Source organism: Vidua chalybeata, chromosome 17, assembly GCF_026979565.1.
Source record: "Vidua chalybeata isolate OUT-0048 chromosome 17, bVidCha1 merged haplotype, whole genome shotgun sequence".
Lineage (NCBI taxonomy): Eukaryota > Metazoa > Chordata > Aves > Passeriformes > Viduidae > Vidua > Vidua chalybeata.
In genome coordinates, this window is record NC_071546.1 from 8840945 (window position 1) to 8868482 (window position 27538).

A 27538-nucleotide genomic window follows, 5' to 3' on the forward strand; every position below is an offset into this window, starting at 1 on the left:
ATGGCCCAGCAGTGCCCTGGCAGTCACCCACGGCTTCCTGCTGCTCGTCACGTAGAGCTGGGTGGGTGATGGAGCTCATGGTGGCAGGAATAACCCAGGGAGCCATAAAATAAACCTAGAATAGGGACACCAAGACCACCCCCACAGTTTGCTCTGCCAGTCACAACATTTGTGGTTTCCAGCTCTGTGCAGTAAAACTCTTGTCCCTTTCTTTTTTGCTTTGTGGGTCTGATGTGATCCTGTGCTTCCTTTGCTTCCCATAAATTCCACAGCAACAGCACGCACAGAGACCCGGCCGTCCCATGCCCATCCCGACAGGGGTTTTCACGCAGAGCCGTGCCATGGGACAATGGGAATCAGGAGGCTGCAGGTGATGCCTGACCTGGTGCTCTGCCCTTCCCTCTGCAGGCTATCGCTACAATGACCTGGTGTCCCCTCACTACCTGACCATGATTGCCAACCTGTCGGGCTGCTCCGCGCACCGCCGCACGCCCAACTGCTCTGACATCTGCTTCCACAAGAAGTACAGGACCCACGACGGCTCTTGTAACAATCTCCAGCACCCCATGTGGGGTGCATCCCTCACAGCCTTCCAGAGGCTCCTCAAACCTGCCTACCAGAATGGATTTAACCTGCCCAGAGGGTTTTCCTTGGCAGAAGATGCCAGGGATCTGCCCCTACCTCTACCTCGCCTTGTCTCCACTGCCATGATTGGGACTGAGACCATCACCCCCGATGATCAATTCACACACATGCTCATGCAGTGGGGCCAGTTCCTGGACCACGACATGGACCAGACAGTGGCAGCCATCAGCATGTCCCGTTTCTCAGACGGAGCCCCTTGCAGCGAGGTGTGCAGCAACGACCCTCCCTGCTTCTCCATCACTGTCCCTGCCAACGACCCCCGCGTGCGGAACGGGCGCTGCATGTTCTTTGTGCGCTCGAGCCCCGTGTGTGGCAGCGGGATGACCTCCCTGCTGATGAACTCTGTCTATGCCAGGGAGCAGATCAACCACCTGACATCCTACATCGACGCCTCCAACGTTTATGGCAGCACAGAGCAGGAATCGCGGGAGCTGAGGGATCTGAGCGGCCAGAAAGGGCTGCTGAAGCGAGGGCAAGTTGTACCCAGCTCGGGGAAGCACCTCCTTCCCTTTGCCGTGGGGCCACCCACGGAGTGCATGAGGGATGAGAATGAGAGCCCCGTGCCGTGTTTCCTGGCAGGAGACCACCGCGCCAACGAGCAGCTGGGGCTCACGGCCATGCACACGCTGTGGTTCAGGGAGCACAACCGCGTTGCCACTGAGCTGGCTGCCCTCAACCCGCACTGGGACGGGGACCTCCTGTACCACGAGGCGCGGAAGATTGTGGGTGCCCAGATGCAGCACATCACCTACGCCCAGTGGCTGCCCAAGGTCCTCGGGGAGGCTGGGATGAAGATGCTGGGTGAGTACAAAGGCTACAACCCCAACGTCAACGCGGGGATTCTCAACGCCTTTGCCACGGCCGCTTTCCGCTTTGGGCACACCTTGATCAACCCCATCCTGTACCGGCTGAACGAGACCTTCCAGCCCATCCGACAAGGCCACATCCCCCTGCACAAGGCCTTCTTCTCCCCTTTCAGGATCATGCAGGAAGGGGGGATCGACCCCCTCCTCCGTGGGCTGTTCGGGGTTCCTGGGAAAATGCGGGTGCCCTCTGAACTCCTCAACATGGAGCTGACAGAGAAACTTTTCTCCATGGCACACTCTGTGTCACTGGACTTGGCTGCTATCAACATCCAGAGAGGGCGAGACCACGGCATCCCACCCTACAACGACTTCAGGGTCTTCTGCAACCTCTCCTCAGCGCAGGAGTTTGAGGACCTCCGAAATGAGATAAAGAACTTGGAGATCAGAGAAAAGCTCAGGAGGTACTGTAGCCTGGATGTGGAAGGATCAAAATTACTGGAGACCAGTCAGTGAAAAGTTCCTGCTTCTTCCAGTGCACCCATGGAATAACCTTCCCAGATTTTGCCCCCCTCAGATGTTAAGATAGGGTAATAACTGTGGTTTAACAATGAGGTTAGACAAATGAAGTTTTTCCAAGTGATCAGTCTGGTTTTGGGTGGAATGTTGTCAAGCACTACTGTGGTGTAGTTTGGGAGCAGATTGAGCCTTGGAGCTATTTTCCAGTCAGATTAAACTGTGTCCTATCTGCCCTGTCTGCCTCTTCCAAGGCAGGTCTTTATCCTGTTGTCTTTTAGATAAAATCATTAAAAATATTGTCCAGATGAGTTCCTGACATACAAATTTCTATGTTGGTATCAGATTTATATTATCACCACTCTTCTCACCCTCTTAACATTTTTTTTTAATATCTGTTATCCTGCAGTTTATATGGAACTACCAAAAATATTGACCTGTTTCCAGCACTTATGGTGGAGGATCTTGTCCCTGGGACTAGAGTGGGACCAACACTGATGTGCCTCTTAACAACTCAGTTCAGAAGGCTGAGGGATGGAGACAGGTATTGCCATTGGAATCATCCCAAATCCTTTGGTATTCTCTTTGGGAGGTTTTTTGCCTTATAGGAAGAAGCAGAATCTATAATTTTTTCTTATTTATTGTCTTATGATAGGAGGAACAGTGTTCTCTGTCCAGTGTATTTGCAAGAACACTTGTCACAGTTACTGTCAAGGTGTCTTTTCTTGATTTAATGATTCTCATTTCACTGCAGAACACTGGGAATCATTGAGGATGTTCCCAATATCTCATGAAAATCCTAGAAAATGTCCACAGGAGCTTCTTTCTAATCCCTGTTTGCTGCTTGTGTGAACGAGACTCCTTTGCCTGGCGATGCACATAGGGCAGGAGTATGGGGGTTTGTGGGTTCAGAAAAAGCCATCTGTGTTTGCAGCCGCCTGACACCAGAGCAGACGCTCATTTTGAGGGGTGTGGGTGCTGCCACACAAATGTCAGGGAGCTCATCTTCCTCTCCCAGCCTCACTCACTCACTCACTCACTCACTCACTCCCTCCCTCCTCTCCCACTCCTGAGTCATGCTGTGATTACACCCCACTGCAGATTTTGGTATGAGAACCCCGGAGTCTTCACGCCGGCGCAGCTGACTCAGATCAGACAGGCGTCCCTGGCTCGTGTCATCTGTGACAACAGTGACCACATCCAGCAGCTGCAGAGAGACGTGTTCCAGGTGGCATCATACCTGCAGGGCATGGTCAGCTGTGAGGAGATTCCTGCTGTGGACCTCCGCCTGTGGCAGGACTGTTGTGAGGGTAAGGAGAGGGATGCTCTGGCACTGACTGATGTGGCTATCACTCTGGGTGGCATTTGTCACATGCCACAGCAGCTTTTATGAAATTGTAGCTGATTTCTGGCTGCACCATGAGACCCTTGTGTCAGCAGATGGGTGCAAAGAGAACTGAGAATAGAATAGAATAGAATAGAATAGAATAGAATAGAATAGAATAGAATAGAATAGAATAGAATAGAATAGAATATTTCAGCTGTAAAGGACCTGCAGCAATCATCCTGTCCAATCTCCTGACCAATTCAGGGCTAATCAAAAGTTAAAACAAATTATTAATTTTGTCTTATTATTATATCCAAATGCTTCTTAAACCCTGAGAGGTTTGGGACATTCGCCACTTCTCTAGGAAGCCTGTTAACTCTGTTAGCTTCATTTAATCTGTCTGAAAGTCCACCTCGCTGAGGGCTTTGGTCTCTGGCTGAGGAAGAGACTGAAACAGGACATGATCCCCACTATGTGTCACTTCACAGATTCATTTGGGAGCCTAAATCTCTACCATTAAACCTCAGATCCTGCCATGGTCCCCTTGGGCTGCATTCTGGTTCAGATGTCCACTTGAGACATGATAATCCATGAGTGATGCACACCCTTTTCCACACCTTGGTTGCCTCCTTCCCTCTGGCCCAAGAGATGTGTCCAGGGTGGATGGTGCAGGAGGGCAGCACTGCCTTGTGCTGCTGCCATTGACTCACCACTGTTTCAAACACCAGTGCTCACTGCAGACTTTCCCTTCCTTCCCAAGACTGCCGGACACGAGGGCAGTTCAGAGCTCTTTCGCAGCGGTTCCGAAGCAAGAGGTCTCCCGGCTTCAGCTACCCAGAGGAAAACCCTGCAAAGCACAAGCCTGCCTTGCCCAGGTGTAGTATCACCCCTTCTACCTCCAGTTTATGAAACAGAAGTTTTAGTAACTCAGCCCATTCAGGCCCCTGAGTCTGGCACTTTGCAGAGATCTGGGGTCAGGGGTGGATCAGTAGAGAGATGCTGAGCTCAGCCAGTCCTCCACACTTCAGTGCAGAGCCCAGCTCTGATGTGTAAATTCCTGGGCTGAGGCACTCTTGGGCTGGCATCTCTTGGCAGGTGAATCTGGCAGTTGGGACCTTCCCTTTGATGCTCACTTGGAGGCTGATGTTAGAGAATGCAAAATTATTCCCTCACCTAGGAAGCTGCTGTTTGCATAACCCCTTTCACTTTTTATCCCTGACCCCAGAGACGAGGCACCCTCTCCAAGCTCTTTCTCCAGAGAGAATCTTGAGTCCCTTGTGGCTGAACTGGAGAAGACAGTCACTTCCCTACGGAAACAGGTAAAACTTGGTGCCCTAATGTTTGTCTTTCATGGAGTCATGAACCTCAGCAAAGAAAACTTGAGCCAGCATTTTCTTCTTGTATTTGGGGCAGGTTAAAGATTTTCTGTGCAGTGGTGCAGCCTCCTTGCATTTAGGGCAGGTTAAAGATTATCTGTGCAGACTCCTCTCAAGTGAATGCTTTCTCCCCCCCAGGTGAATGCACTAGAGAGCCAGCTGAGGTGGCACCACAGGAACCCCAGCACACGTGGACAGGACAAGAAGACTGGGGACAAATGGAGAAAAAGATGACAATGTTGCCTCCTTGTATAAGGTCAGCATGTTTGTTCTGGGCCCATAGGGTCAGTGTGGGGGGACACCTCAGCAGCGTTCCCATGCAGGGAGGAATGGAGCAATGAGGTGATGAATGGGACATGAGGTAAACGCAGCAGATTAGACACTTGTTTCTGCTGGCAATGATTAGTGACTCACTGGAATGGGCTGTCTGGGGACATGGTGGTGTATCCGTTCCTGGAGGTCCTTTAAGAACTGGTTTGGCAAAGATGGGGAAAGACATAAGTATAGGATGGACCAGGTGGTTTGGGTGAGGTCTCCTGGGCCTATTCTCCTGGGACTCTGGGTAGGTTTATTCTAACAGCATTTAATGTCATAACCCCAAATCCAACAGCCTCAGAAGGACCTTTGTGGGGAGGGATATCACAAAGCTCGGTGATGGAGTGGATGGACTGGTTCCTCCCCATGGGAACGAGGACATCTGGGCAGATGGAGCAATCCATCATTTGCTTACAAACTGGCAGAGATTTCCCCCTGCCCATCTGAGTCACTGTGCTCCTCACTCCTGAAGGCACCAGTCCTCTGTCTGTTGAGCCCAAGCCAGGGCAGCACAGCTGTGAGGTGCCTGTGTAAAGTCCCTGTCAGCCCCTGCCAGCCTGGGGACTCCCACTGCTTCTCAGCAGTGACACAGTCCTGGCCAGAACTCCACTCCGGTGTTCATGGACACGGGGAACACAGCCTGAGCTCCCTTCTCCTGCTTCCCATGGAGATCCCTGCAGCCTTGACAGAGAGGTTGAACAGCTCCCTGGCATCTGCCAATCTGGGGAATGTGGTGAATGGGTTTTATTGGTTTTTATGGTTACTTCAGGGACAGGAGCAGAGGAGTTTTGAGAAGTGCAGTTCTGCCAGGCAGTCAGTACTAGGAGAAGCATTCATTCTCTGGAAGTTAGATTAAAGGATGGGGCAAGTGAAGGCTGGTCGGTGCTGATAAACACAGGAAAAAGCAGAAAGGGAAGGCCTGGAGGCTGGCCAGGCTATTTATCAGCATGATTTGGTGTTTTGGTCTTTACAGGTTTTCCACTCAAACAGGGACTGTCCTTCAGAAATGTGACAGAGTGAGTTGTGATATATGAATTGGCTTTTCCTTGCCATTGTTTCAGATCCTTGATGAGGCCTGGGTTTACAGGGTCCCTGAAAAGTATTACTGTGGGTTTAAAGGTTTTCGTGCCCCAGACCTGCCAAGTACAAACAGCTCACTCTGCCTCCAGCTACTCCTACAGAGCTTTTCTGCTTTCTTGTTCCATTTCAGGTGCCCTGTGACCTGCACTCCTGCTCTCCACCAGCCAGTCCAACCCACCCCTACAGGGCTCAGAGAGCCACCATGAGACCCCCTGGTGCTGTGCCTGATCTCACACCTCCTGCACCACTCCCTGTCCAGGACCACTGAACTTTTGCCTCTATTGGACCCTCTGCACTGACTGCCTACGAGCCCCTCAGCCCCTGGACCCTTCCTGCCCTTGTCAGCCTCCCAGGGATGGGCTCTGCCCTCAATGGTGACAGCCCCGAGTCTGCTAAGGTGTCTCTTTCTTCCACAGCCCCCAGGAAACAGAGACAAATTGAAGCTGCTTTAATGCCACTGTTCTGCTCTGCTCCTCTTCCCATCCACTGCTGTCATCACCCACCAGCCCTTGTCTGAGCTGTCCCGTGGACACCCATCCAAAACAATCCATAAAGAGGCTAAACCTTCCTCAAATGCACTGTGGTGCCAGGAAACAAAAAAAAGACAAAGAAGCATGAAGCCCAGAAGAAACCCCAGCCATCTTCTGGTGCCATCAAAAAGACCAAGAGAAGCCTCAGGGTTGGGTGTTTCAGGATGAGGTGCCAGGTACAGTGTGGCCGCCCTTGATCTCCAGCTGGGCTTTGCCAGTCGTTGGTGACAAGTGGCACAGCCCATGACCCCAGAGTCACCTGCCATTCCTCAGAGCCATTTTCCTCAGCATGACCTGCATTCTCCAACTTTCTTCCATTTAGGGGCTTAATTGTAATTATGCTCCTCTTCCTTTTTTTTTTCCCTCCAAAAAGTCTCGTTGCTGAAAGATGTATTTTGAGTGTAAACGTAACAGGACCTGGAACAGAACCTCAGCTAATTAGGTGTAATGGGCGCTCTCATTAGTGGAGGGGAGCTGCTGGTTTCTGTCAATTAGGCTGGGAGGCCACGCTGTGGTGTTTGACACGCGGGTGGATGCAAAATGCTGTTTGTGTTTATGGCTCCGGTGCTCTGCAGCCAAACCAGGGCTGTGCAGGCAGCTCTGCTGGTTTTGGTGCTCTTTGGAGGTGCTCTTTAGTGGTGCTAGAACTGAAGTCCCTGTGTACCCACCACAGCCCCAAATCTGTGGACAGATTGGTTTTTAATACTTCCTTGTAAGCTGGTCACAGGGACTGAAGAGGAAACACTTGATCCGTCAGATATCTGTGCCTTCCTTATCTTTATCACTTTTACTGCATCCTCTCACTTTCTTTCCCACAGCACAAGGACCAGAAACTTCTATGAACATGCTTTTTCTTCTTTATTTTTTTTAGGTGTTTTATAGTACAAAAAGGGATTCAAAGCAGCAGGGATGCTCCTGAAACTGAATAGGAAAATAATAATAAAAAAAAGATACTAGAAAAAGGTTGTGTTGTATCATCTCTTTCCTGGCATGGGGCTGAGCTGTGCGTGTGTCCTGTGCAGACAGAGGTTTGCAGCGATGAGTCTGTGCTCTGCATGTCTGGTAGGCTCAGCTCAGAGGCAGTATTTAGTCCTCAGGGATGTTTGTCATTTGAAAGTACTCTTTCATTTAGGTGCAAATCAAGATCCAAAGCCTTTCGTGTTAGAAATCAGCTGCACTTGTCTATTGCTGATACCACTAATCTGGATCTAATCTGGCAAAGGTCAATAAAGGTAAATCAGTTCACAGTCTCCTTTTGCAGACCAGAAGTTCAGTGAGATCTCATTCTAAACAGTGAGGCACAAGCTCTCTGTGCTGCATCTGATCAGATTTTTTTTCAGGGTATAACCAGGCAGCCCCTTTTGCTCCTGATGGAGTGGGACATGAGGAACACACTTATCACAAGGGCTGCAGAAGGACAGCAGAGGGGGTGTCCCTTCCCCTTGGTCTGCAAACCCTTCTGTGCTCCATCCTCAGTTCCCCTCCTCACACTGAAGTGAGAAAAAAGCATGGAGACATTACACAGTGGGGAAAATGCACAGATACTTTGCACATCCCTGTGTGGCACTGTGGCACTGTGAGCTGGGCAGGGGGCAGACCCTGGGGAACTTACCCATCTAAAGTAGCACATTACCAGGTGCTATTTGGGTAAGGAGGGAGCAGAATATTTTATTAGAGACTCCCTTTCTTCCCAGTTCTCATCAGTTCAGGAATGCACAGGCCATGCTGAGGAGCGCTCTGTACTCCTGCCCTCTGCCCTGGGCATCTCTGACTGAGAGGGTGAGGAAATTGCTGAGTCCAAAACCCAGACAAGGAAATCCTTTTGCAACGTTTTTGGCCATCATGGGACACCCAGGATGCAGGACACAGCATGTCTAGAGCTGTTGACAATTAATCTTTCATATTTCTTTTTAAGTAGCCTCTTTCAAATCCCAACTACACATCCAAAATGAGCTACACAGACCAACTGCAAGCAGAGGAGAATCAAAATAATGGGCTCAAGGCCAGGAGTGGGGTTGCCAGGCACAAAACTCCCACTAATTAGTTGGAACAGTTAAATGACAAAGTCCAGGTGGAGGCTGGGGTGTTGGAGTTGGGATTCCTCACCAGATCAATCTTCAGATGGCTTAAAGAGCACAAGGAAGATGTGAGGGGGTAATCTCTGTCTTTTGAGTGATGCCTGTGGGTGGTGGGATTTGGGAGGGGGTTTGGAGCATGTCAGTGCCCGAGTGTGACCAGGGCTGGGGAAGTGTGGCTGTGCTGACACTGTGAGAGCTGGGGGTTGCATTCCAGGGCTTGGCTGTGGATGCCATGCAAGCACCTGAGGCTGATTCAGACCCTGCATCGGGCAAAGATCTGATTCTGATTCTGAGGGGGACCCATCTCTGGTGGAGGCTGAGTGAACACCAGATCCTGGTGGATCTGGGATGTGAATTCCCTAGCAATCCTCTGCAATGGGGAATTAGTGTGAGGAGGCAAATGCTTTAGTGGGGTAACTCTGGGAGGTCATTGTAGACTGAAGGAAGAAAGGATCTTGTGTTATAAAGCCTCCCAGTATCCAGCCAGGAAATATCCAAACACTTAAGATCTCTTCTAAGGTTATTTCCTTAATTCTGTTTTGACTCTCCCACATTTGTGGATGCAATTATTGTCCTATGGAAAAAAAAAAAAATATCCTCCCACACAAGTGAGATGAAGACTATTAACTGGAGTCAGCCACTTGTGACAAGAGCTGCTCAAGAACAGAGAGCTGTGTTTATGGTGCTCTGGTAAGAAGCAAAGAGCACACTTTAAAATAATGATTAAATGAAACAACAGCCGTTCTCCTTCTTCTTCGAGAGCAGCAAGCCCGGCTGCAGCTGTGCCTGTCTCCCAGATGTGCCCGTGGGTCTGAGCGTGGGACTCCTGCCCGCAGACTCGTCCCGCCTGCAGACTCGTCCCACCAGATGAACCAGTTTCACTTTCAGAAATAGGAAGTTCGCCGGGAAGGGCCGGCGAGCGCCCAGAAGCGTGCGGGTAACGCGGGCCGGCAGGATGAGCTTCCCGGCCGGCGGCAGGAGCCCCGCATCCCCCCTTCCCCCGGCCTCCGGGAGCGCGGTGGCATAGCCCACCGCACCCAGCACATCACCGGGCATGGAGCAGTTCGTCAGGAAGCGCTTGACCTTCCTGACATCCTTCTGGAACAAGCTCCGTCCCCGCTCCGTGACGGAGAGCTGCTCGCTGGGGTATCTTGGCTCCGATTCCGTTTCGCTGAACTCGGAGGCGACTTCCATTTCCTTCATCCCCAAGTCCTCTCTCTGTATCGCTTTGTACGCTTTCACAGCCCGCAGCGCCGAGGAGCTGAGCGTAAGCGCAGGGGACAAACTGCGTGTCCTCAGAGAAGAGGGCGAGTATGTCTTAGCCCGGCGGCTGCTGGGGGAGCCGGCCATGGGCTACGTCCCTGCTGCCTACGTGGCCAACCTCAGCCAGGGCACCTCCGCTCACCGCCCGTAAGTATCCCCTGCTCTGGATCCACAGGGGGATGGAGGCTGGGCTAGGGCAGCACATCCCGCGCGGGGAAAGGCAGTGCTCACCCTCCACAGCGGCGGCGAGCACCAGATCCTCGTCCCCTGCTTTGGCCATCAGCCTGCGACTGGGACTGAGCGGGGACCTGCCCTCCCCTGAGCATCCCTGCAGCCTCTGCAGCTCCTACAGCTCGTGGCAGGAGGGTGGAGGTGTTGGGCAGAGGAAGCGAGATTTGGGGGATGCTCCAGCGGGGAGAGATGCCGGTGTCCCTTCCCGGCTGCATCACCCTCGCACGGGAGGGGCTGGCTCTGGGCTGGGGCGCGGGGCGATGCTGGGCAGGCTTGCAAAGGCTTCTGTTTGCTCCGGCTACTTTCCCTCTTGTTAAAGGGGACTCAGCAGGGAGAGGGGGCTGGGGAACTTGTACCTGAGCCCTGCCCGCTCCAAAGGGCTTGGGAACACGGGAAGAAGCATTTCGGGTTGGTACCTACCAGGAAGCCCAGAGCTCTGTAGGGCCAGCTGTTGCTGCCGCTGCCATCCTGCTTATCCAGAGCTGGGGGCTTCCTCCCGGGCGGTGCCTCTCTCAGCCGACAGGGAGCTCGGGGCATGTCTCAGCCCTCTGGCAGCCGGGGAAAGCCCAGGCTCCTCGTTGCATAAGGCAGCCTGGTCCCGACACGTCGGGCAAAGCGCCCCGAGACACAGCTGTTCCCCCTGTGCCCTGAGTCACCGAGCGCGGGCAGCGCGGGGCTGCGGCGGGCGTGGCACGCTGGGGACCCCTCCGGGCTCGCCCTGTGCTGAGCGGGGTAAAGGAGAGAAGCCCGGGAAGGGTCCCCGGTGTGCAGGTGGGATGGGAGAGACCCTCCCTGCGTGTGCTTTGAGGAAGAAAAATCCAGTCCGCTTGGGCTGTGCTGGCACCACACCAGTGTGGAGCGTGGGGTCAGCTCCCTGCCTTGTTCCCATGGCATGGGACAGTTGGACAGGCTACAGCGGAGCTTGTACATGTGTGTGTACATGTGTGTGTGTACAGGGGTGTGTGTGTACCTGGGTGTGTACAGGTGTGTGTGTTTACCTGTGTGTGTGTGTGTACCTGTGTATGTACAGGTGTGTGTGTGTGTACCTGTGTGTGTACAGGTGTGTGTGTTTACCTGTGTGTGTGTGTGTACCTGTGTGTGTACAGGTGTGTGTGTGTGTGTACCTGTGTGTGTGTGTACCTGTGTGTGTACAGGTGTGTGTGTACCTGTGTGTATGTGTACCTGTGTGTGTACAGGTGTGTGTGTACCTGTGTGTGTGTGTGTGTACCTGTGTGTGTACAGGTGTGTGTGTACCTGTGTGTGTGTATGTATGTGTGTGTGTGTGTACCTGTGTGTGTACCTGTGTGTGTGTGTGTACCTGTGTGTGTACAGGTGTGTGTGTACCTGTGTGTGTGTATGTATCTGTGTGTGTACCTGTGTGTGTGTCTGTACTTGTGTGTGTACAGGTGTGTGTGTACCTGTGTGTGTGTGTGTGTACCTGTGTGTGTGTGTGTGTGTACCTGTGTGTGTGTGTGTACCTGTGTGTGTACCTGTGTGTGTGTGTGTACCTGTGTGTGTACAGGTGTGTGTGTACCTGTGTGTGTGTGTGTGTGTACCTGTGTGTGTGTGTGTACCTGTGTGTGTACCTGTGTGTGTGTGTGTGTGTACCTGTGTGTGTGTGTGTACCTGTGTGTGTACCTGTGTGTGTGTGTGTGTATCTGTGTGTGTACAGGTGTGTGTGTACCTGTGTGTGTGTGTGTACCTGTGTGTGTACCTGTGTGTGTGTGTGTACCGGTGTGTGTACAGGTGTGTGTGTACCTGTGTGTGTGTATGTATCTGTGTGTGTACCTGTGTGTGTGTGTGTACCTGTGTGTGTACAGGTGTGTGTGTACCTGTGTGTGTGTGTGTACCGGTGTGTGTACAGGTGTGTGTGTACCTGTGTGTGTGTATGTATCTGTGTGTGTACCTGTGTGTGTGTGTGTACCTGTGTGTGTACAGGTGTGTGTGTACCTGTGTGTGTAGCTGTGTGAACACCAGCTGTGAGCAGCTGGTGCCCAGCCCCATGCTGGGGACAGGGACAAGGGCAATGCCACGGCGTGGGAGGGCCGGAACGTGCCCGGCTTCCCAGGCGGAGCAAGCCGTGAGCACGCAGACTCCGCGGAGCCGCAGGTTGGAGCTGGGTGGTAATTTGTTCACCCCATCATGTGTAATTTCCTGCGTGGCTTCTCAGACGCTGGCGATCCCAGCTAATGAAACTCTTGGCTTCTCACGTCCTGGCTGCCTTAGGCTGGATGGAGCTGCATCTTCCTGCGCATCTCGCTGTGTCGGGACCCAGGCAGCCAACGTGCCTTTCCTTACGGGAATTCAGTGATGAATCTCAGTGATGTGACACAGAAAAGGGGTTTGCCTGGGTCCTCCCCCGGCTTGGTGCTGTGAAGTCCCCAACCAGCACTGCCACAGCTGGAGCAGCAAAATGCAATTGCCAGAGATGTTTTCATTGGTGCCATTTGCTCAGGGCTCAGAGCCGGTTCTGCCCATGAGCTGCAGGTCAAGAAGTGCAAAGGGATCCTGTGCCTGCAGAGGTTGCTGTCATGGCAGGACACAGGGACAACCTCACCAGAGCATCTTCCACACAGCACCAGGTGGTTGCTGTTTTATTTACCACAGGCTGTCAGCCCAAGAGTATAAACCTCACGGGTTTGGGATGGAGCTGAGATTTGGACAGCAGCGTCCAGAGACTGGTGGAGGAAATGCCCCATCCCTGCCAGCATTCAGTACTGGGCTGGATGGGGCTTTGAGCAGCCTGGGCTAGTGGAAGGTGTCCCTGCCCATGGCAGGAGGGGTTGAATAAGGTATGTTTTAGCATCCCTCCCAACTCAAACCATTCTGGGATTCTCTGATTCTGAAATAAAATGGTCTGCAGGCAGTGAGCTGCAATAAACTGCAAAAAGTGCCTGTAAAGCCCACCCAATGGAACAGCCCTGGTGCATGCAGGCAGCCACATCTACAGGTTTTGAGACAGGTTCTAGCCATCATGCCACTTGGTGGCTGTAGGAATGAGCAAACAGCCCAGCAGCTGCTCCCTCTCTTCAGCTCAGGGGGTGCAGAGTCCTCTGAAATGGATGCAGACCCATCTGTGCAGCATCCCCTTGCCCTGCTCTGACCCCTCTGCTCTGCTCCCCAGCTGGTACTTCAGCAAGATCAGCCGAAACGAAGCGGAGCAGCTCCTCCTCTCGCCTCCCAACCAGCACGGCTCCTTCCTCATCCGAGACAGCGAGAGCAGCAAGGGCGAATATTCTCTTTCAGGTGACCTTGTGGCAATTAGCCAGACAAAATTAGCACAGGGAAAGGAAGCAGGCTGTTCCTTAGGGGCAGCTCCTGGCTTACTTAGCATGGGGTGAAAATGGGAATATGTTTAAAGCACTTTTCAGCACCTTGTTGAAGGGAATGGGCAGCTTTCTAAGGGCAAGGGGAAAGTTTACAGAGCAGGCATGGATTATTGAATCACTGTGGCAAAGGAAAGTGCATGGCTCCTGTCAGGGGTATGAAAGCCATAAACATTTCACTGCAGCTTAATGATGGTTTTGTGGCACCAACTCCCAGGATTTCATTCCAGCAGCTTTTGTCATCTGAGGGTTGTTTAAAAATATGCTGCCACTCCAGATTATCAGGGCCTGGGCTGCTCCCACATACTGAAATCTGAATACAGGGGGTTGTGGACCAGGCAGTACCATTACGGTCTGGTTTTATCCCCATAGAAGTAATCCTAGGAAAATTCATGGCAAACTCTACATCCCACCATGAGTCCCTGAGCTGTGGGAGTCACAGCCGTCCCTGGTTTATCCTTTTTGAGCAGCTCTGCTGTTCTCTGAGCAGCCCATGGTGAAATTTTGCCTGGGAATAGAGCTTATTAATTATCCCTGATAATAAAGCATCACCTCTGTGGTCCAAAGGAGCCTGGCTCACAATGGCCAGGAGTCCTCTGGGCCAGGAGGTGGGAGCAGGAGGGAGGTGGGGAGAGGGATGAAGCAGTCCAGGGGAGAGTTGCGTTACTCTAACTTTATTAAAAGACTTGGAATATTTAAAGAAGAGAGGATGGAGCCAGCAGGGAGGAGGGGAGGGACTGATCTTTGCATGAGTTGAGTTTTCCCCCAACCTGGGCTTCCCCACAGTGCGCAACCACGCCAAGGTCAGCCACTTCCGAATCTGCAAGAGCCCCAGGGGCAGCCTCTACATCCAGAAGGGACACCCCTTTCCCAACATGGACGAGCTCCTCGCCTTCTACACGGAGCACTGGAAGGTCATCCAGAGCCCCCTGCTGCAGCCCTGCAGCCCTGCGGTGCGTACGGGCACAGCTCCGCCCCGCTCCCCGCCGTGGCCGGGATGGGGAAAAGGAAAGGGAAACGAGGGAAACTAGAAATAATTAGTCTGTCCGTTTGGGTTTTGAGCTTTATTTAACTGAATTTAAAGCCCACCATTAGAATAGCTGCCAGCATCACCTTTGATCAGCCACGTTAAGCCTGGGCATGGCGTTTATATGTATTTTTGACCAAGCCAAAATGCACAGAATTTTCTGAAATATGTTGTCCATCTCAAAGACTGGAAACCAAGTTGGTACAATCCCATTCAATACGGATTCTGGAAATACCTGCTCTTCCAAGTTTTTCCTGAGAATATAAGACAAAGCACATGGCTTTTATGAAGTTTTCATACCAATTAGTGCAACACTCATAAGTCTAATTACAGTATTAATCCCAAATTGCCAGCTCATTTCCTGATTAGAGTTCCATCCACTGATTATGACTTGGAAGTAGCAATTAACCATGTGAATAATCCAAGAGTGAAATTGAAAGGTATGGGATAAAAGAAATGCTTAATGAAGTCTAAATCAGCCATAATATGCAGTAATATTAATTCATGCAATTTATTTATTGGTGGAGATGGAGAAAAGCCACTTTGGAGGTCTGATGAGAAGTGAATTATGGCTTGAACTCCTGGTATTGCATGTAGTCTCCAAACTCTCCCCCTTGCACACCTGGGGTCGCAGCAGGGCTCATGCAGAGGATGCCCCATGTGCTCTGTGCCCACAGTGAACACTGAGGGAAGGGCAGTGCTCAGGCTCAGCCCCTGGCTGGTGGAGCACCATGTCCTGCTCCTCTGTGGGCACCAAGGGCTGCTGCAGGCTCCACCAGCAGGTCCTGGCTGGCTGGCTGGTCCGAGCGTGCCATTCCATGTCCATCTGACAGACTCCCCCCGAGAGGGACGGCTGGGAGCGCCCGCGCTGGGAGTTCACCCTGCGGAGGAAGCTGGGAGAGGGCTACTTTGGAGAGGTGTGGGAAGGGCTGTGGAGGAACACGGTGCCAGTGGCCATCAAGATCATTAAAGGTACGTGGAGAATCAGATGTTAACAGCAGCCAACTGAGTCTCTCGTTCACTGCCATTATCATTGACCCTCCTTTATTTCCTCATCCTCTTGGCCACTGTGACTGTTTTATCATGCAAACTGCAGTAGGACCTGGTGAGGAGCCACTGGAATATTTCTGTGCACAAACCTAAGCTTGAGCTGCATCCCTATAAAATGGTTCCAGCCAGTGGGTGTGTGACAAATGACATCACATCAAATCAAATGGGTTTGTGATCCATTAAGTCCTGATGGGGCTATGAACCTGAAAATGAGACCCAAAGCCCCATGGAAAACATCTCTTTGGCTCTGAAACACAGGTGGTGCAGACCTGAGCTTTGGGAGCAGGGATGGGCTGTCAGCAGGTAAAAAAGGTCCTCATCCCAGTTGGAGGCACTGAGGTCCCAATGTCTACATGAGAAAGTGGCTCACAAGGGCTGTGTTGGCTTTCTCCCACAGCTGACATGAAAGCAGAGGACTTCACCAAGGAGATTCAGAACCTGAAGCGCCTGAGGCATGAGAAGCTGATCCAGCTGCACGCCGTGTGCTCCCTGGAGGAGCCCGTGTACATCATCACCGAGCTCATGCGCAAAGGCAACCTCCACAGCTACCTCAACAGTGAGTGCTGTCCTGGCCCCACGGCATGGGGGATCCTGGGTCACTGCTTCCACTGCCTCAGAGTGACCCTAAGAATCTGAATGGGAACCCTAAGAGAGTGCCAGCCTGATTTCTGCCCTGTTTGATCAGTGGTAACACAGAGCAATCCATGCGCAGATGGATTGGTGGAGATGGGATCACTAAGCCTGGCATGATCCTTTGGGTGTCCATGTGAGCTGGGTTTGTATCAAGCCCTGGGAGCCCAAGCTCATTGGTAGGGACCTTCATCCCTCCTCCACCTACCCATGGTCTGCCAGCTCCCACCAGAGCACAGAATGTCACTGCTGTGTTTGGGCAACTCCACCTTCTTTAGGAATGAAACTGCCGAACTTCCCCATGGGTTTGTGCGTGTGCACAGCTCATAACATGCCGTGTACCACTCATCACCCAGTTTAATTTTCTTGGCCTTTCTTTTCCTGACCCAGCACAATCAAACTGCTCCCACCAAGACCTGTTTTTCTACAGGGTACTGCCCCTCCCACCCACACTGGCCTTGTTTCTGACTGGGGCTCACAGGTACAACAGGCTGAGAGGCCCGCGGGGAGATTTGCATGGAAGAAGGTCACCTTTGGCTTTGAACAAGCCATGGATATCTGTGACCCTGGTGCCCACCCCTGTCCCATGCCTGAGGAGAACATGGCTGTGCTGAACTTCCCACACAGCACAACCAGGACAGTTAGGCAGGAGCATAGATTTGAGGTTTTATATGATCCTCATGTCCCACACTGCCAGCACAGGGTCTCCTTCCAAACCAAACCACCAGAAAACCTGTTGTTTGGTTGCCCCCAATGCTTGGATTGTCTGGATTAACAGGTCCTGAAGGGAAATCCCTGGGCACCTCCCACCTGCTCAACATCGCCTGCCAAGTGGCGGATGGGATGAGGTACCTGGAGGAGAAGCACATTGTCCATCGGGATCTGGCAGCCAGAAACATCCTGGTTGGAGAGGAACTCACCTGCAAAATCGCTGATTTCGGACTTGCCCGGCTCCTCAAGGTCAGTTCAGGGGATGCTGTGGTCCCTCCCTCCCACCACTCGAGCTCATAGAGCTGTCCCATGATGGAGGCAATCCCCGCCATCCCCAAAAGTCGTGTCTGTGTTGTTCACCCCATCCCTCATGTCCCATCTCCTGTTTCTTTTCAGGATGACATTTATTCCACCAGCAGCAGCACTAAAATCCCAGTGAAGTGGACGGCCCCGGAGGCAGCCAACTACCGCACCTACTCCCTCAAGTCCGACGTCTGGTCCTATGGGATTCTGCTCTACGAAGTCTTCACGTATGGACAGATCCCGTATGAAGGTAGGGCTGCTGCCCCACTCCTGTGCCCTCCATCCACCTGCTGGGCAGCTTGCCCATGGTCCCCAAAAGCCATAGGGTCATGAAATGTTATATTGTCCCTTCCCTAAGGGATATGGAAGCAGTTCCTGGTGAATGAGCAGGTTATTGTCCATTTAGGGATGTCTTAGAGGGATACTCAGTGGTTGCAGAGTGGGTGTAGGAGCTGGGGGCAGGAAGTTAGTCTGGATCTCCCAGATCCTCTTTTCTACTACCCCTCTGGCAGAGAGACACTGTTTCACAGCAGCACCAGTGACATCTTGGCCACTGCAGGTGTACCTTCAGGGCATCCTTTGGGGACATCAGACTCAGGGACATCTTCTCCTTCCTTGCAGGAATGACAAACCAAGAAACCGTACGACAAATCACCAGGGGCTACCGCCTCCCCCGGCCCAGCCCCTGCCCTCCCGAGATCTACAGCATCATGCTGGAGTGCTGGAGTGGCAACACAGAGGAGCGTCCCACCTTCCTGGCCCTGCGGGAGAAGCTGGGCTTCATCTACAGGCGGCTGCTCAGCTCCCTCTCCTGAGGGACCCCTTCCCACCATCCTTCCTGCACAAGCCCCTCCAGGCCAGCTCTTGCCAAGAAGTTCCTTCCTTCTGGTTTGCCCTCTGACAGGGCTACAAGGAAAGCACATCCCCCCCAGAAAACAGCTTGTGGTCCCTCACAGCCAGGGTGCAGGGAGGTGGCCAAGGGAGAAAGCAACAAGTTGTGGAGAACTCGTTGCCAGCACTTGGCTGTTTAACAGTTTGGAGAAGCCCCATGGAGGCATCACTCAAAGTTTACATCTTCGTTCACTCAGTAGGGTGAGAGGTCCCTGCTGCTCCCCACACAAACGTGAAGGTTTACAGTTCATGTTCAGTTGTGGCTCTGCTTGATTTATCTTGTAGTGTGTGTCCGGTGTATTTATCAATAAATGTGTGTGCATCCACCCACAGGAGTCCTTGCAGGGTGTTGCTGGATGCTCCTCCCTCAGCACGATGCTCCACTCCCTCCCAGGAATCATGGAATGGCTTGGGTTGGAAGGGCCCTAAAGCTCATCTTGTTCCAACGCCCCTGGCATGGACAGGGACACCTTCCACTAGAGCAGGTTGCTCCGAGCCCTGTCTGACCTGGATGTGAACACTTCCAAGGATGGGTTCAAGGAGCCCACCAAGGATAGGTTTGAGGAAGCACTGATTTGCAACCAGCCCTACTCTTGCAACCACAGATAAAACCATTCTTGTGTCTCCTTGGACTCTATTCTCCCAAGTACCCCTGTGTGCCTCTGCCACCCCTTTCCCAGGCAGCAGCCCCACTTGCCCCGAGGACTCTGCACAGCCAGCTCCTGACTGGGCTGCTCCGCTCTGGATCCTTGTCTCACTCACCGTTGTGTGGTTATTCCAAGAAAAATGAATATCTGTGTTCTAATATTGAATGCCTCCTTATGCCAGGTGCAGGCAGCAAAGGTAAAACCCTGCATCACCCTACTTTGTTCTTTATCACACCCATGGGGCAAACCAAGAGATATTCCCACCACCCCCAGCTCCTCCCTAATCCCAGGATATGGCATTGTAGGGAGGCCTTGAGCCGCTGGTCCCTCCCTAGCCGTGGCAGAGTTTGCTCCAGCCAAGTCCCTGTTGCCCCCTGCCCATGAACACTCCCAGAGGCCGGACTGTCCTTGGCAGCAGTAGAAGAACACATGGAAAAGCAGGAATTGGAGCAATGGCAAGGCTCCAGGCTGGCACAGGCAGAGGTGCCCAAGTGGTGCTGTTAGAGCCCTAACACAATTGTGGCACTGGTGGCAGGAGCAGACAGGCTGTGGGTGACAGGCAACTGGCAGAGGCTTAGAATTCCCTCTGACAAGCCCATTTTGCCCCTTTGCAGGTGACCAGTGGGACTGAGCCAACAGCAACGTTGGAATTTATAAAGTTAATAAAGTTTATGTAACATTCCCCACGCCTGGGCAGTGTCCATGCTGTGCAGAGCAGCAGAAACAAGTCTGGCTGTTGGCTGAGCAAGTCTCCAAGCACGAGGGGCCTGGAAAGGGGAGGCAGGAATGTGGTTAGGGGTGGGATGAAGCCTGCTCTGTTCCTGTCCACAGAGCTGCAGCCCTGTCCAGGGAAGGCAGCAGCTCCTGGTTAGAGTGTTCCCAGATGGAAAAAGCAACAGGTTGGGTTGGGACACGGTTGCAAGAGGAAATCCTCTCCTTGCACAAACATTCTGCAGCCTGATCAAACACCTGAGCAGAGAGCACAGCTATGTACAGCCCAGGTCCTCTCCTGCAGGAAAGTAAAGACTGAAGGCACATCCAGCAGGTGAAGGGTTGTGGCACACTAAGGAAGGGCAGGGACACGGGGCAGGGGAGGCTGCTGCACCTCAGAATCACTGAATGGTTTGGTTGGAAGGGACCTTCAAGATCACCTTGTTCCAGCCTCCTACCACGGGCAGGGACACTGTCCACTAGACCAGGCTGCTCAAATAGCAATAAAGAAAGTAAATTTGCAGGTCTGGCTGCCACCAGATGGAGCTCAAAAATAAGCAGGAGGAGAAGGGTGTGCGTGGCGTGATGGGGCTGGTGTGGGGCACAGCCATCCATGGTGGGGTACCTGGAGATGCCAGGGGGGCTGGTAGGGCACCAGCCCGCCAGTCGCATGGCCCAAAACCAGCTCACTCAGCAGTCCCAGTGACCTCCTGGGGATGTGGAGGGGGAATATGGGGATGTGGTGGCACGGTGCTGCCCACAGCAGTTTTCCTTACTCCTCCTCTTCCTCTGCTGCATAAAAAAGCCAATTCACAGCCTGGGTTTGCCTTCCAGCACGGTCTGCTGGGTTTTGGCATTTCTCAGAGTCATTACTTGTTTGCTAAAAGTAGAGAAACTTGGGGAGGCGGGGGGAGGGGTGGGGGGGGGGGGGGTGGGGAACCCAAATTTTCCTGTCTGCTCCCAGGATCTCAGCCTGAGCTGGGCACTGCAGCCCTCCCCCAAAAACTGGACCAGGCTTTTCCTAAAGTCCACTCACAAAGGTCTCAGTCCCTCCGGAATTGCTCCGGAGTGGGCATTGCAAATCCTGCTGTTAGAGGGCACTGTAAATCCTGTTGTTACAGGTACCTCCTGCTCCGTTTGCAGCCTGGCATGTGCCCGTTGGAGGATTCAAGGATCGGAGCCTTGACCCAGTGGCATTTGGAAGCAGCCTCAGGCTAATGCGATGTATTTCAGCTGCACAGCTCATTTCTATTTTTAAGATCCCACATCAGCGTTTGAAGGGTGAGGGGGAAGCCAAGCTGCTGGAGGGAAATAAACCAAACCAAAGCAACCCCCAGCAGCAAGAGGCAGGGGATGTAAAAAAATAATTCTCACTGGAGGCGGCGGGGTGGCACGAGGGCTGCTGCAAAGGCTGAGTGAGCAGAAAACACCAGGGAGTTTTTAACAAATATGTGGATTAATCAACAGTTAAAACACCATCAAGGGAGCAGAGGGGAGACATCAGTCCCTGTGGAGTTGATGCCACGGGAGGTGGGTGCTTGCCCCTCCCTAAAGGAAGAAGGGGATTGATTAGGGAAGTGCGCAGTGTATGGGGAACCCCTTTCATTATCTTGCTTCTACTGCACAATGTTTCCCTTTCTATCCCACCAGAGCAGCAACATGAGGACACAGGAAATCAGCTGGAATCATAGAATCACTTAGGTTGGAAAAGCCCTCTAAGATCATTGAGTCCAACCTTTCCCCCAGCACTGCTGGACCCATCACTAACCCATGTCCCCAAGTGCCACGGGGCTTCTAAACCCCTCCAGGGATGGTGAGTCCCATGCTTGGTAACTCTTTCAGTGTGGAAATTTGTCCTGATATCCAACCTAAACCTCTCCTGCCACAATTTGAGGCTGTTCCATAGAATTGTGAGATGAGAGTTTTCTCTCATCACTTGTTACTTGAGAAGAGAGACACCCACAGCAGTGGAGATGGAAACAGAACAAAAATAAATGTGCTTGGCTGTCAGATGCTTTTCCAAAATGTCTGCAGGCTGTGAAGGGGTAAAAAAGGCCCTAAAAGCCTTTCAATCCCAAGCAAAAAAAAGGCAATGCCAAGGGCTTTGCTCTCAGAAATGCCATGAAGCTGCCCAGGAGCACATTTGGGGGGATCTGGACTCTCTCTATATCTTCACTCCTAGCAGAGAAGGAGTCTGAGTCTGTGACACTTCACAGACATTAAAAACAGCCTTTAATTCAGCAGGGTTTTTCCAGGCAGTTTTGCTTCACTGCACAGGGAACCATGGGTGGGCAGAAGGTTTTGCAGGTTTTGACAGGTTTTGCAGTCCCTGCTGAAAATCCTACCCACCTTGGAGCAGTGTGGGAATGAATGAATCCAGCATTCAAAAACTGGGTAAGGGAGCATCCATGTGCTCCTGGCATCACAGAGCAGCTCACTTAGAACTGGATCAGGCTGGGGAATGTGCCCAGGTGAAAGCCAGGGATGTAGCATTGGTGCCTTTGCTCTGTCACTGCCTCCCCTGGGTGCCTGAGGGCAGTTGCTGGGTTGTCCCTCCATGATCACAAGACCAACAAGCAAATACAGTAATATTGACTTTACCTTTGTGTGTCCACGCTGATTTCCGGGCTTGGGAAAAAAAATATTTGTCTCTCCAAAATATGCTGGCAACCAGCAGCAGAGGAGATCCCTGAGGCATCCTGGGGATGAGCAGCACCCAAAGGACTTTGCTGGGCCCTGGGAAGAGCCTGGAGCAGTGCCACAACCTCATGTCCCAGCCAGCCAGCCCGCCTTGCTTTGTCTTACTCAGAAAGGGTTTGTTTTATCTTGATTTTCCTGTGTTTCATGAAGTTTAAAGGCTGCCATGTGCAGCCCCACAACAATAGTTTGCTGCCTGTCTGGAAGTCGCATCAGATCAGTTGCTGCCATGGACATGGGGGTCACCCTCAGGGTGCTGGCAGTGCCCAGACTGCTGGAACACCCCTGAAGCCATCCCCTTTGGATGCACACACTGACATGTGGGAGCAGAGGTGCCAGTGCTGCCCTGGCCCCTTGGAGGGACAGGGGACACAGACACTGCCCCGCAGACAAGGGCCAGTGCCTGGGGAAGCAGAGCTCAGAGAAAAGCTTACTCAACACTTTCCACTGTAAAAACAACGGAACTGGAAGTGACCTTGGATGCCCCTGCAGAGCAGCCACTTGTCCCCAGCTGCTCCCTGCCCTTTGCCCTGCCAGCACGGGACACCAGGAGACAAAATCACAGCTCAGGGTCCCGTGGCTTCAGCTGCCATCGGGGCTGCAGCACCCAGTGCACACAGGGACAGCCCCACACCTCATGCTGTGGCTGGGAGCAGAGCAGGAAGATTTTGCACTTGTAAATGAACCTCTGCAAGGTTTTTTTTTTCCTCCAGCAGGAACAAAGGTGCTCCCTTCCTGCAGGCTCTTGTTTTCCCAGCTATCGGGCTGGTCACGGAAGGGTCAAACAGCCAAGCTGAATAATTGAAGGCAAAAATCAGGCAAAACAGCACTTGGGCCAGCTGGGATCCAGGGCTGCAAACCCAGAGCAGCCCCTGAGCTGCCATCCACACCATGAGCTCCACCCTGATAGCCAGGTTCATTAAATGCATGTCTTGAGCAGGTTTTATCTCTCTACTCATTATGCAGGGGTCACTGTGCACCCAAATCCTTCCCCCAGCCCAGCCACACCTGCACAGGCCCTGGCACTCGCTCCTACCCCTCGAGCTACCAAAGCAGTGCAGAGCAGCCGTGTGTTCAGGGAACAAAACAAGTTCAGTGCCAGCAGGGACAGGCTGTGTGGCCAAGTAAGGAGAGAAAAGGGCGAGGGAAGGCGTTTGCAACACCACCAGAGCCCAGCCAGATCCTGCTCATGTGCCGAACACACAGGGCCCAGTGAGTCAGGTTGCACGTGATAGCTGGCACCACCACATCCTGCAGCTGCGGTCAGGAGCTGTGCTGTGTCCTGGTCCAGCCCCACCAGCACCCCCAGCACCGCTCTGCCCTCCCCTTCCACGGACAAAAACAACCCACAACGCTTTAAAAGGCTGCTCAAGTTTATTCATTGCCATTGTGCGAGTTTAGGGTAATAAAAACGAGTTACCACATCGGCTTTGAGAGGGCTTAGTTACACCGAGAGAGAGTAAAAAAGGCAGGAGTGGAATCGGCGGGGCTGCTGCGCTTTTCCATTAGAAAGCAGCACCTTTTTTGCTTGGAGCAGCCGGCTATTCTACAGGGGAGGGGCTGTGCCCGCCGGGGTGGGAGGGAGCAGCGCGGACCCGCTCACATCGCACCCGCTCACATCGCACCCGCGCTGGACTCGCTGGCGTGGCGCCTCTGTCCTGCGCCCGGGGCTGCCACCAGCCCACAGGCTATGGGTCCTGCGGCCACCCGCAGAGCTCCCAGGCTGCAACACACAGCAGAGAGAGAGTCAGCCATCCTGCCATCCCCCAGATGTGGCACTACTGCTCTGCGTTTACTCCTGCAGCAAAGGCGTGGGAGCCCTGGGCATGGACACGGTCCATTGGGTCAGGATGCGCCCTGGGGACGCAGCAGGGATAGCCCCACATGCCCTGGATGCTGCACTGGTGCTGCCCTGTGTCACCTCAAAGCACTCACCTCTCCTGGGACTCTGACACCGTTGTCATGGCTGGGTGAGCTGTCTTCCCAAAGAAGAAGCTGGCCCACCACTGGCCGGGGTCAGACTTGGGCAGATCTGAGCAAAGGTGCATGACAGGGAGAGTGCAGGTCAGTGCAACCTGGGCCACTCCAACCTCACCCCACAGGAGAGGCCGGGTCACCTCCAGCAAGATTTCCCAAGGAGGGACTGGGAGCAGAGTCCCCATGAGCCAGGACAGGTGACACTTGCCTGGGCCATGGGGGATGACCTCCCCAGAGTACTCTGAGCTGCAGGAGCTGGTGCTGGATGTGGAGCTCAGGCGCCCTGTGGAAAAATCATGGCCATCAGAACCACTGCTGACCCATGGCCATGCCACAAGAAGGAAAACAGTCTTGGAGAGGCTGTGCCTGGGTGATAGGGCTCAGCCTCATCACTGACTCATGCACTACTTGCCCAGTTTAGTGCCAGGCCAGTAAAAACCACTAAAAAGGGAATTCTGGGGAGATTCCAACTGCAGGGAGCAGGAAAACACCTGAACACCTCTGTAGGAAAAAACCTGCAACCCCAAGGACAAAATTTAGTGGCTTTGAGAGGCCTTTGCAGATGACTTGAGGCCAAGAGGATGCAAATTCCTGTGCATAATCCATGGGCTTTCAGTATAACAGCTACAAGCCTGCTGCTTGTTTCATCTTGGGGGAATCCTTTAATTCCCTCTGGTTTAAGCAATCCATTAAACCAGAAATTCTCTTCTGGGTAAGGTACCAGGAGCAACCATTGCCCAGAATGCTTTTGGAGCTCATTTCTGAAGCAACAGTGCAAGGTGAAACTGTCCACCCCATCCCCTACAACCTTAGTAACAAGTGAAGGAGATTTGAGCCCCCTCACCAGCTGGTACAGATGGGCTGGGGGGCCCCAATGAGGGTCTGGGCAGCAGCAGGGACACTGCTGGCTGTCCTCTTTTCTCCCCAAACACTCATGGGAGCTGCAGCTGCAGCTCAGCTCCATTGCTGCTGGAGCCACATCCCCCCTCAGCTGGCAGATTCTCCCACATGCTCACCCACCTCCCCAAGCCCCCCGGCCCCCAGCCTGCCCTTACTTCTGCGATAGTTGTGCATGGCCACGAGCGAGCCGCTGGATGGGATGGATGCCATGGTTCCTGATCTTGGTTCTTGTGCAGATCTAAACCTGGGAGCACAGAGGCAGCTGTCAGCACCCACCCTGAGCCACCCCTGCACCCCCAAAAGCTGCAGGGGTGTAAATGGAACCAGTGTGACTACTGGACGTGCAGCCCTGCACTGGGAACAGCGGCTGGTGCTCACTGCACATGGATTAAATCCACAGAGCTCCGTGCAAAGCCAAAATAATTCCGTCATACACAACTGCCTGCTCAGAGCACAGCCTGGCACAGCCCCTTCCCGACCCCTTCTCCCCGGGTGTTTTTCTTGCAGGAATCCAGCTCCCCTCCTTGGATCAACATCTGGAGTTACAAAATCCCAGGCGGATGTTGCATAAGAAGCAAAGAAATGTTGAGCTGGGGCACACACCGAGGGTGTTCCTGCGAGAAGTTCCAGCCCCAGCCTGTCCTCAGCAGGCTCCCCATCACCCACAGCCGGGACAAACCTGCCCGCCCTTCACCTTTGATGTGGTTCAGCTCCAGCTCTGAACTGGAGAAGTTCTTTCCCTCTTCCGGGTACAAAACACCTTCCTGCCAGCAGCTGACTCTTTCGCACAGTCTGACCCTTTATTCTCCAAGAAAGCTCTAAAAAACGCTCAGGCGGTCAAACGCGCCAGCTGCCAACAGCTGGCGGACACCGAGCGCCGCCCGGGAGAATCAACCTTTCCTTAGCGGGGAAACTGAGGCACGGGGAAGTCCCGCCCGACAGCGACCCAGCGCAGCCCCCTGGCAAAGCAAAGGCTCGGGGCCGCCCCGCTCCCCCCCGGCAGCGCACCTGGGCCGTGTGCGGGGTCCGGCGGGGTCCGGCGGGCCGGGCGGTCCGGCACAGGGGCCGCGGGTCGCTCGCACCGCACGGCCTGAGCCGCGGCGCTGCCGAGCCGCCCCCGCAGCGCGGCTTTATCCGCCCCGGACACGCCCTGCCGCGGCATCGCCAATGGCAGCGGGGGCGTGCCCCGACACGCCCCTGCCATCGGTCGCGATTGTCGCGACCGGGAGAGGGGACACCCCCCAAGGGCTCGCGGAACGGCCCAACAACGCCCGGAGCGAGGAGGTTCCTCCCAAAAATCCTGCCCACCCTTCTCTTCTGAGCTGGTTCAGCTCCAGTTCCGAACTGCAGAAGTTTCTTTCTCCTTTCAAGCAACGCTGCGTTTAAAATGAGGGTAAAGATGAAAAATAAATAAATACAGAATCGAGGGACTCTGAGCTGTCTGGGTGTTATCAGTTTTGGAAAAGAACTCTTTATTTCGGAGGAAAAGCTTGCAGCAAGGCCAAAGTACAACCCACAGCACAGAGCAGCTCCTCCGTGTTTGGGTACCAGGGTAGCATCCTGTGCAGGTGCTGCTCCATAAACCACTGGTTTTGTGGGATGTGGGGCTGGGAGAGCCAAGGCAATGGATGTGTGTACGAGGAAGCAGATCTGTTGGGGAGGAACAGAAACTTCACAGAGAATTTCTTTCTGTTTGGAATGGAAATGGGGTTGAGAACAAAACACTTGAAGAGAAGCCAGAGCCTTAAGGAATCTCCACAAAGGCAGTTTGGTACTTGGTATATCTAAAATGTTGCTCATTTTCTCTCCCCTAAAATTCAGTAATGCTCCAGAGCAGAGCTTTGCAGCCCAGCATGCTGAGGGCTGCAGTAAAACCTTGCAGTTCGGGTGCAGCTGTGGAAAAGAACATTTTTGGGGGGCGATGCTTTAACCATTTCAGGGATTGAAGGCAGAAGGGACCCCACATCCCAGCCCGGTGTGGTTCTGTCACAAATTCCCCATGCAACGAGCTTCATTCCTCCCCAGTCTTTTTCCTTATTAATCTGGAGCTATTCTTTAATCATCAGGATGAGGAGCCAGTGCCAGGGCAGGCTGCCCTGGGCTGCTCCAGGAGATCGACCACCCTGCACAGCTCGTGGGGCAGTAAAAAGGCCGAGCTGCCCTCGGGGGTGTGTTTCTCAGTGGGGGATGACCACCCCAGCATGGGGACACTCCATGTGAGCCATGTCCCCAGCTGACCCAAGAAGAAGGTCACACTGAACCACTGCCATGGCTGCTGGCATGGATGCTGCATGGACCCTCTGAGGAAAGCAGCCAGGACAGCTTTCAGGAAAAGCCTTGGCACCACAAGTCTGTAAATAAATAGATTATTTCCAAAATTTACCCCAGAGGTTAAAGGGCCAACACAAGCACGTGCGTGGTCCAGCTGGGGACCGAGTTCCTCCAGCTGTGCCTCAGTTTCCCCACTGAGAATACTGACTCAGCACTTTCCAGGGAAGGATTTG

The 27538-nt window shown here is 53.3% G+C and overlaps 3 protein-coding genes across 3 annotated transcripts in view; 2 read left to right on the forward strand and 1 right to left on the reverse strand.

Annotated features, from left to right (window-relative positions):
- LOC128796673 (peroxidasin homolog) overlaps nt 1–7512 on the forward strand; it is a 44828-nt gene extending 37316 nt beyond the window's left edge. The window contains exons 17-23 of the mRNA XM_053958571.1: nt 409–1912; nt 2374–2508; nt 3066–3274; nt 4052–4166; nt 4517–4610; nt 4806–4923; nt 6193–7512. Of these exons, the coding sequence (XP_053814546.1) occupies nt 409–1912; nt 2374–2508; nt 3066–3274; nt 4052–4166; nt 4517–4610; nt 4806–4901 (2153 nt within the window). The 3' untranslated portion in view covers nt 4902–4923; nt 6193–7512. The remainder of the gene's footprint in view (nt 1–408; nt 1913–2373; nt 2509–3065; nt 3275–4051; nt 4167–4516; nt 4611–4805; nt 4924–6192) is intronic.
- A 2120-nt stretch (nt 7513–9632) lies between these two features.
- LOC128796626 (tyrosine-protein kinase Srms-like) lies at nt 9633–18419 on the forward strand. Its single transcript, XM_053958484.1, has 8 exons — nt 9633–10080; nt 13289–13410; nt 14277–14443; nt 15351–15489; nt 15965–16123; nt 16976–17157; nt 17305–17461; nt 17833–18419. Exons 1-8 carry the CDS (start codon nt 9725–9727, stop codon nt 18024–18026), a joined length of 1476 nt encoding a protein of 491 aa, XP_053814459.1. The 5' UTR covers nt 9633–9724; the 3' UTR covers nt 18027–18419.
- Nucleotides 18420–23512: 5093 nt separating this feature from the next.
- PPDPF (pancreatic progenitor cell differentiation and proliferation factor) lies at nt 23513–26151 on the reverse strand. The gene is made up of 5 exons (XM_053958537.1): nt 26043–26151; nt 25190–25278; nt 24343–24417; nt 24093–24189; nt 23513–23880 (listed from the first exon to the last, which is right to left on the reverse strand). Exons 2-5 carry the CDS (start codon nt 25242–25244, stop codon nt 23772–23774), a joined length of 336 nt encoding a protein of 111 aa, XP_053814512.1. The 5' UTR covers nt 25245–25278; nt 26043–26151; the 3' UTR covers nt 23513–23771.
- Nucleotides 26152–27538: the final 1387 nt, after the last annotated feature.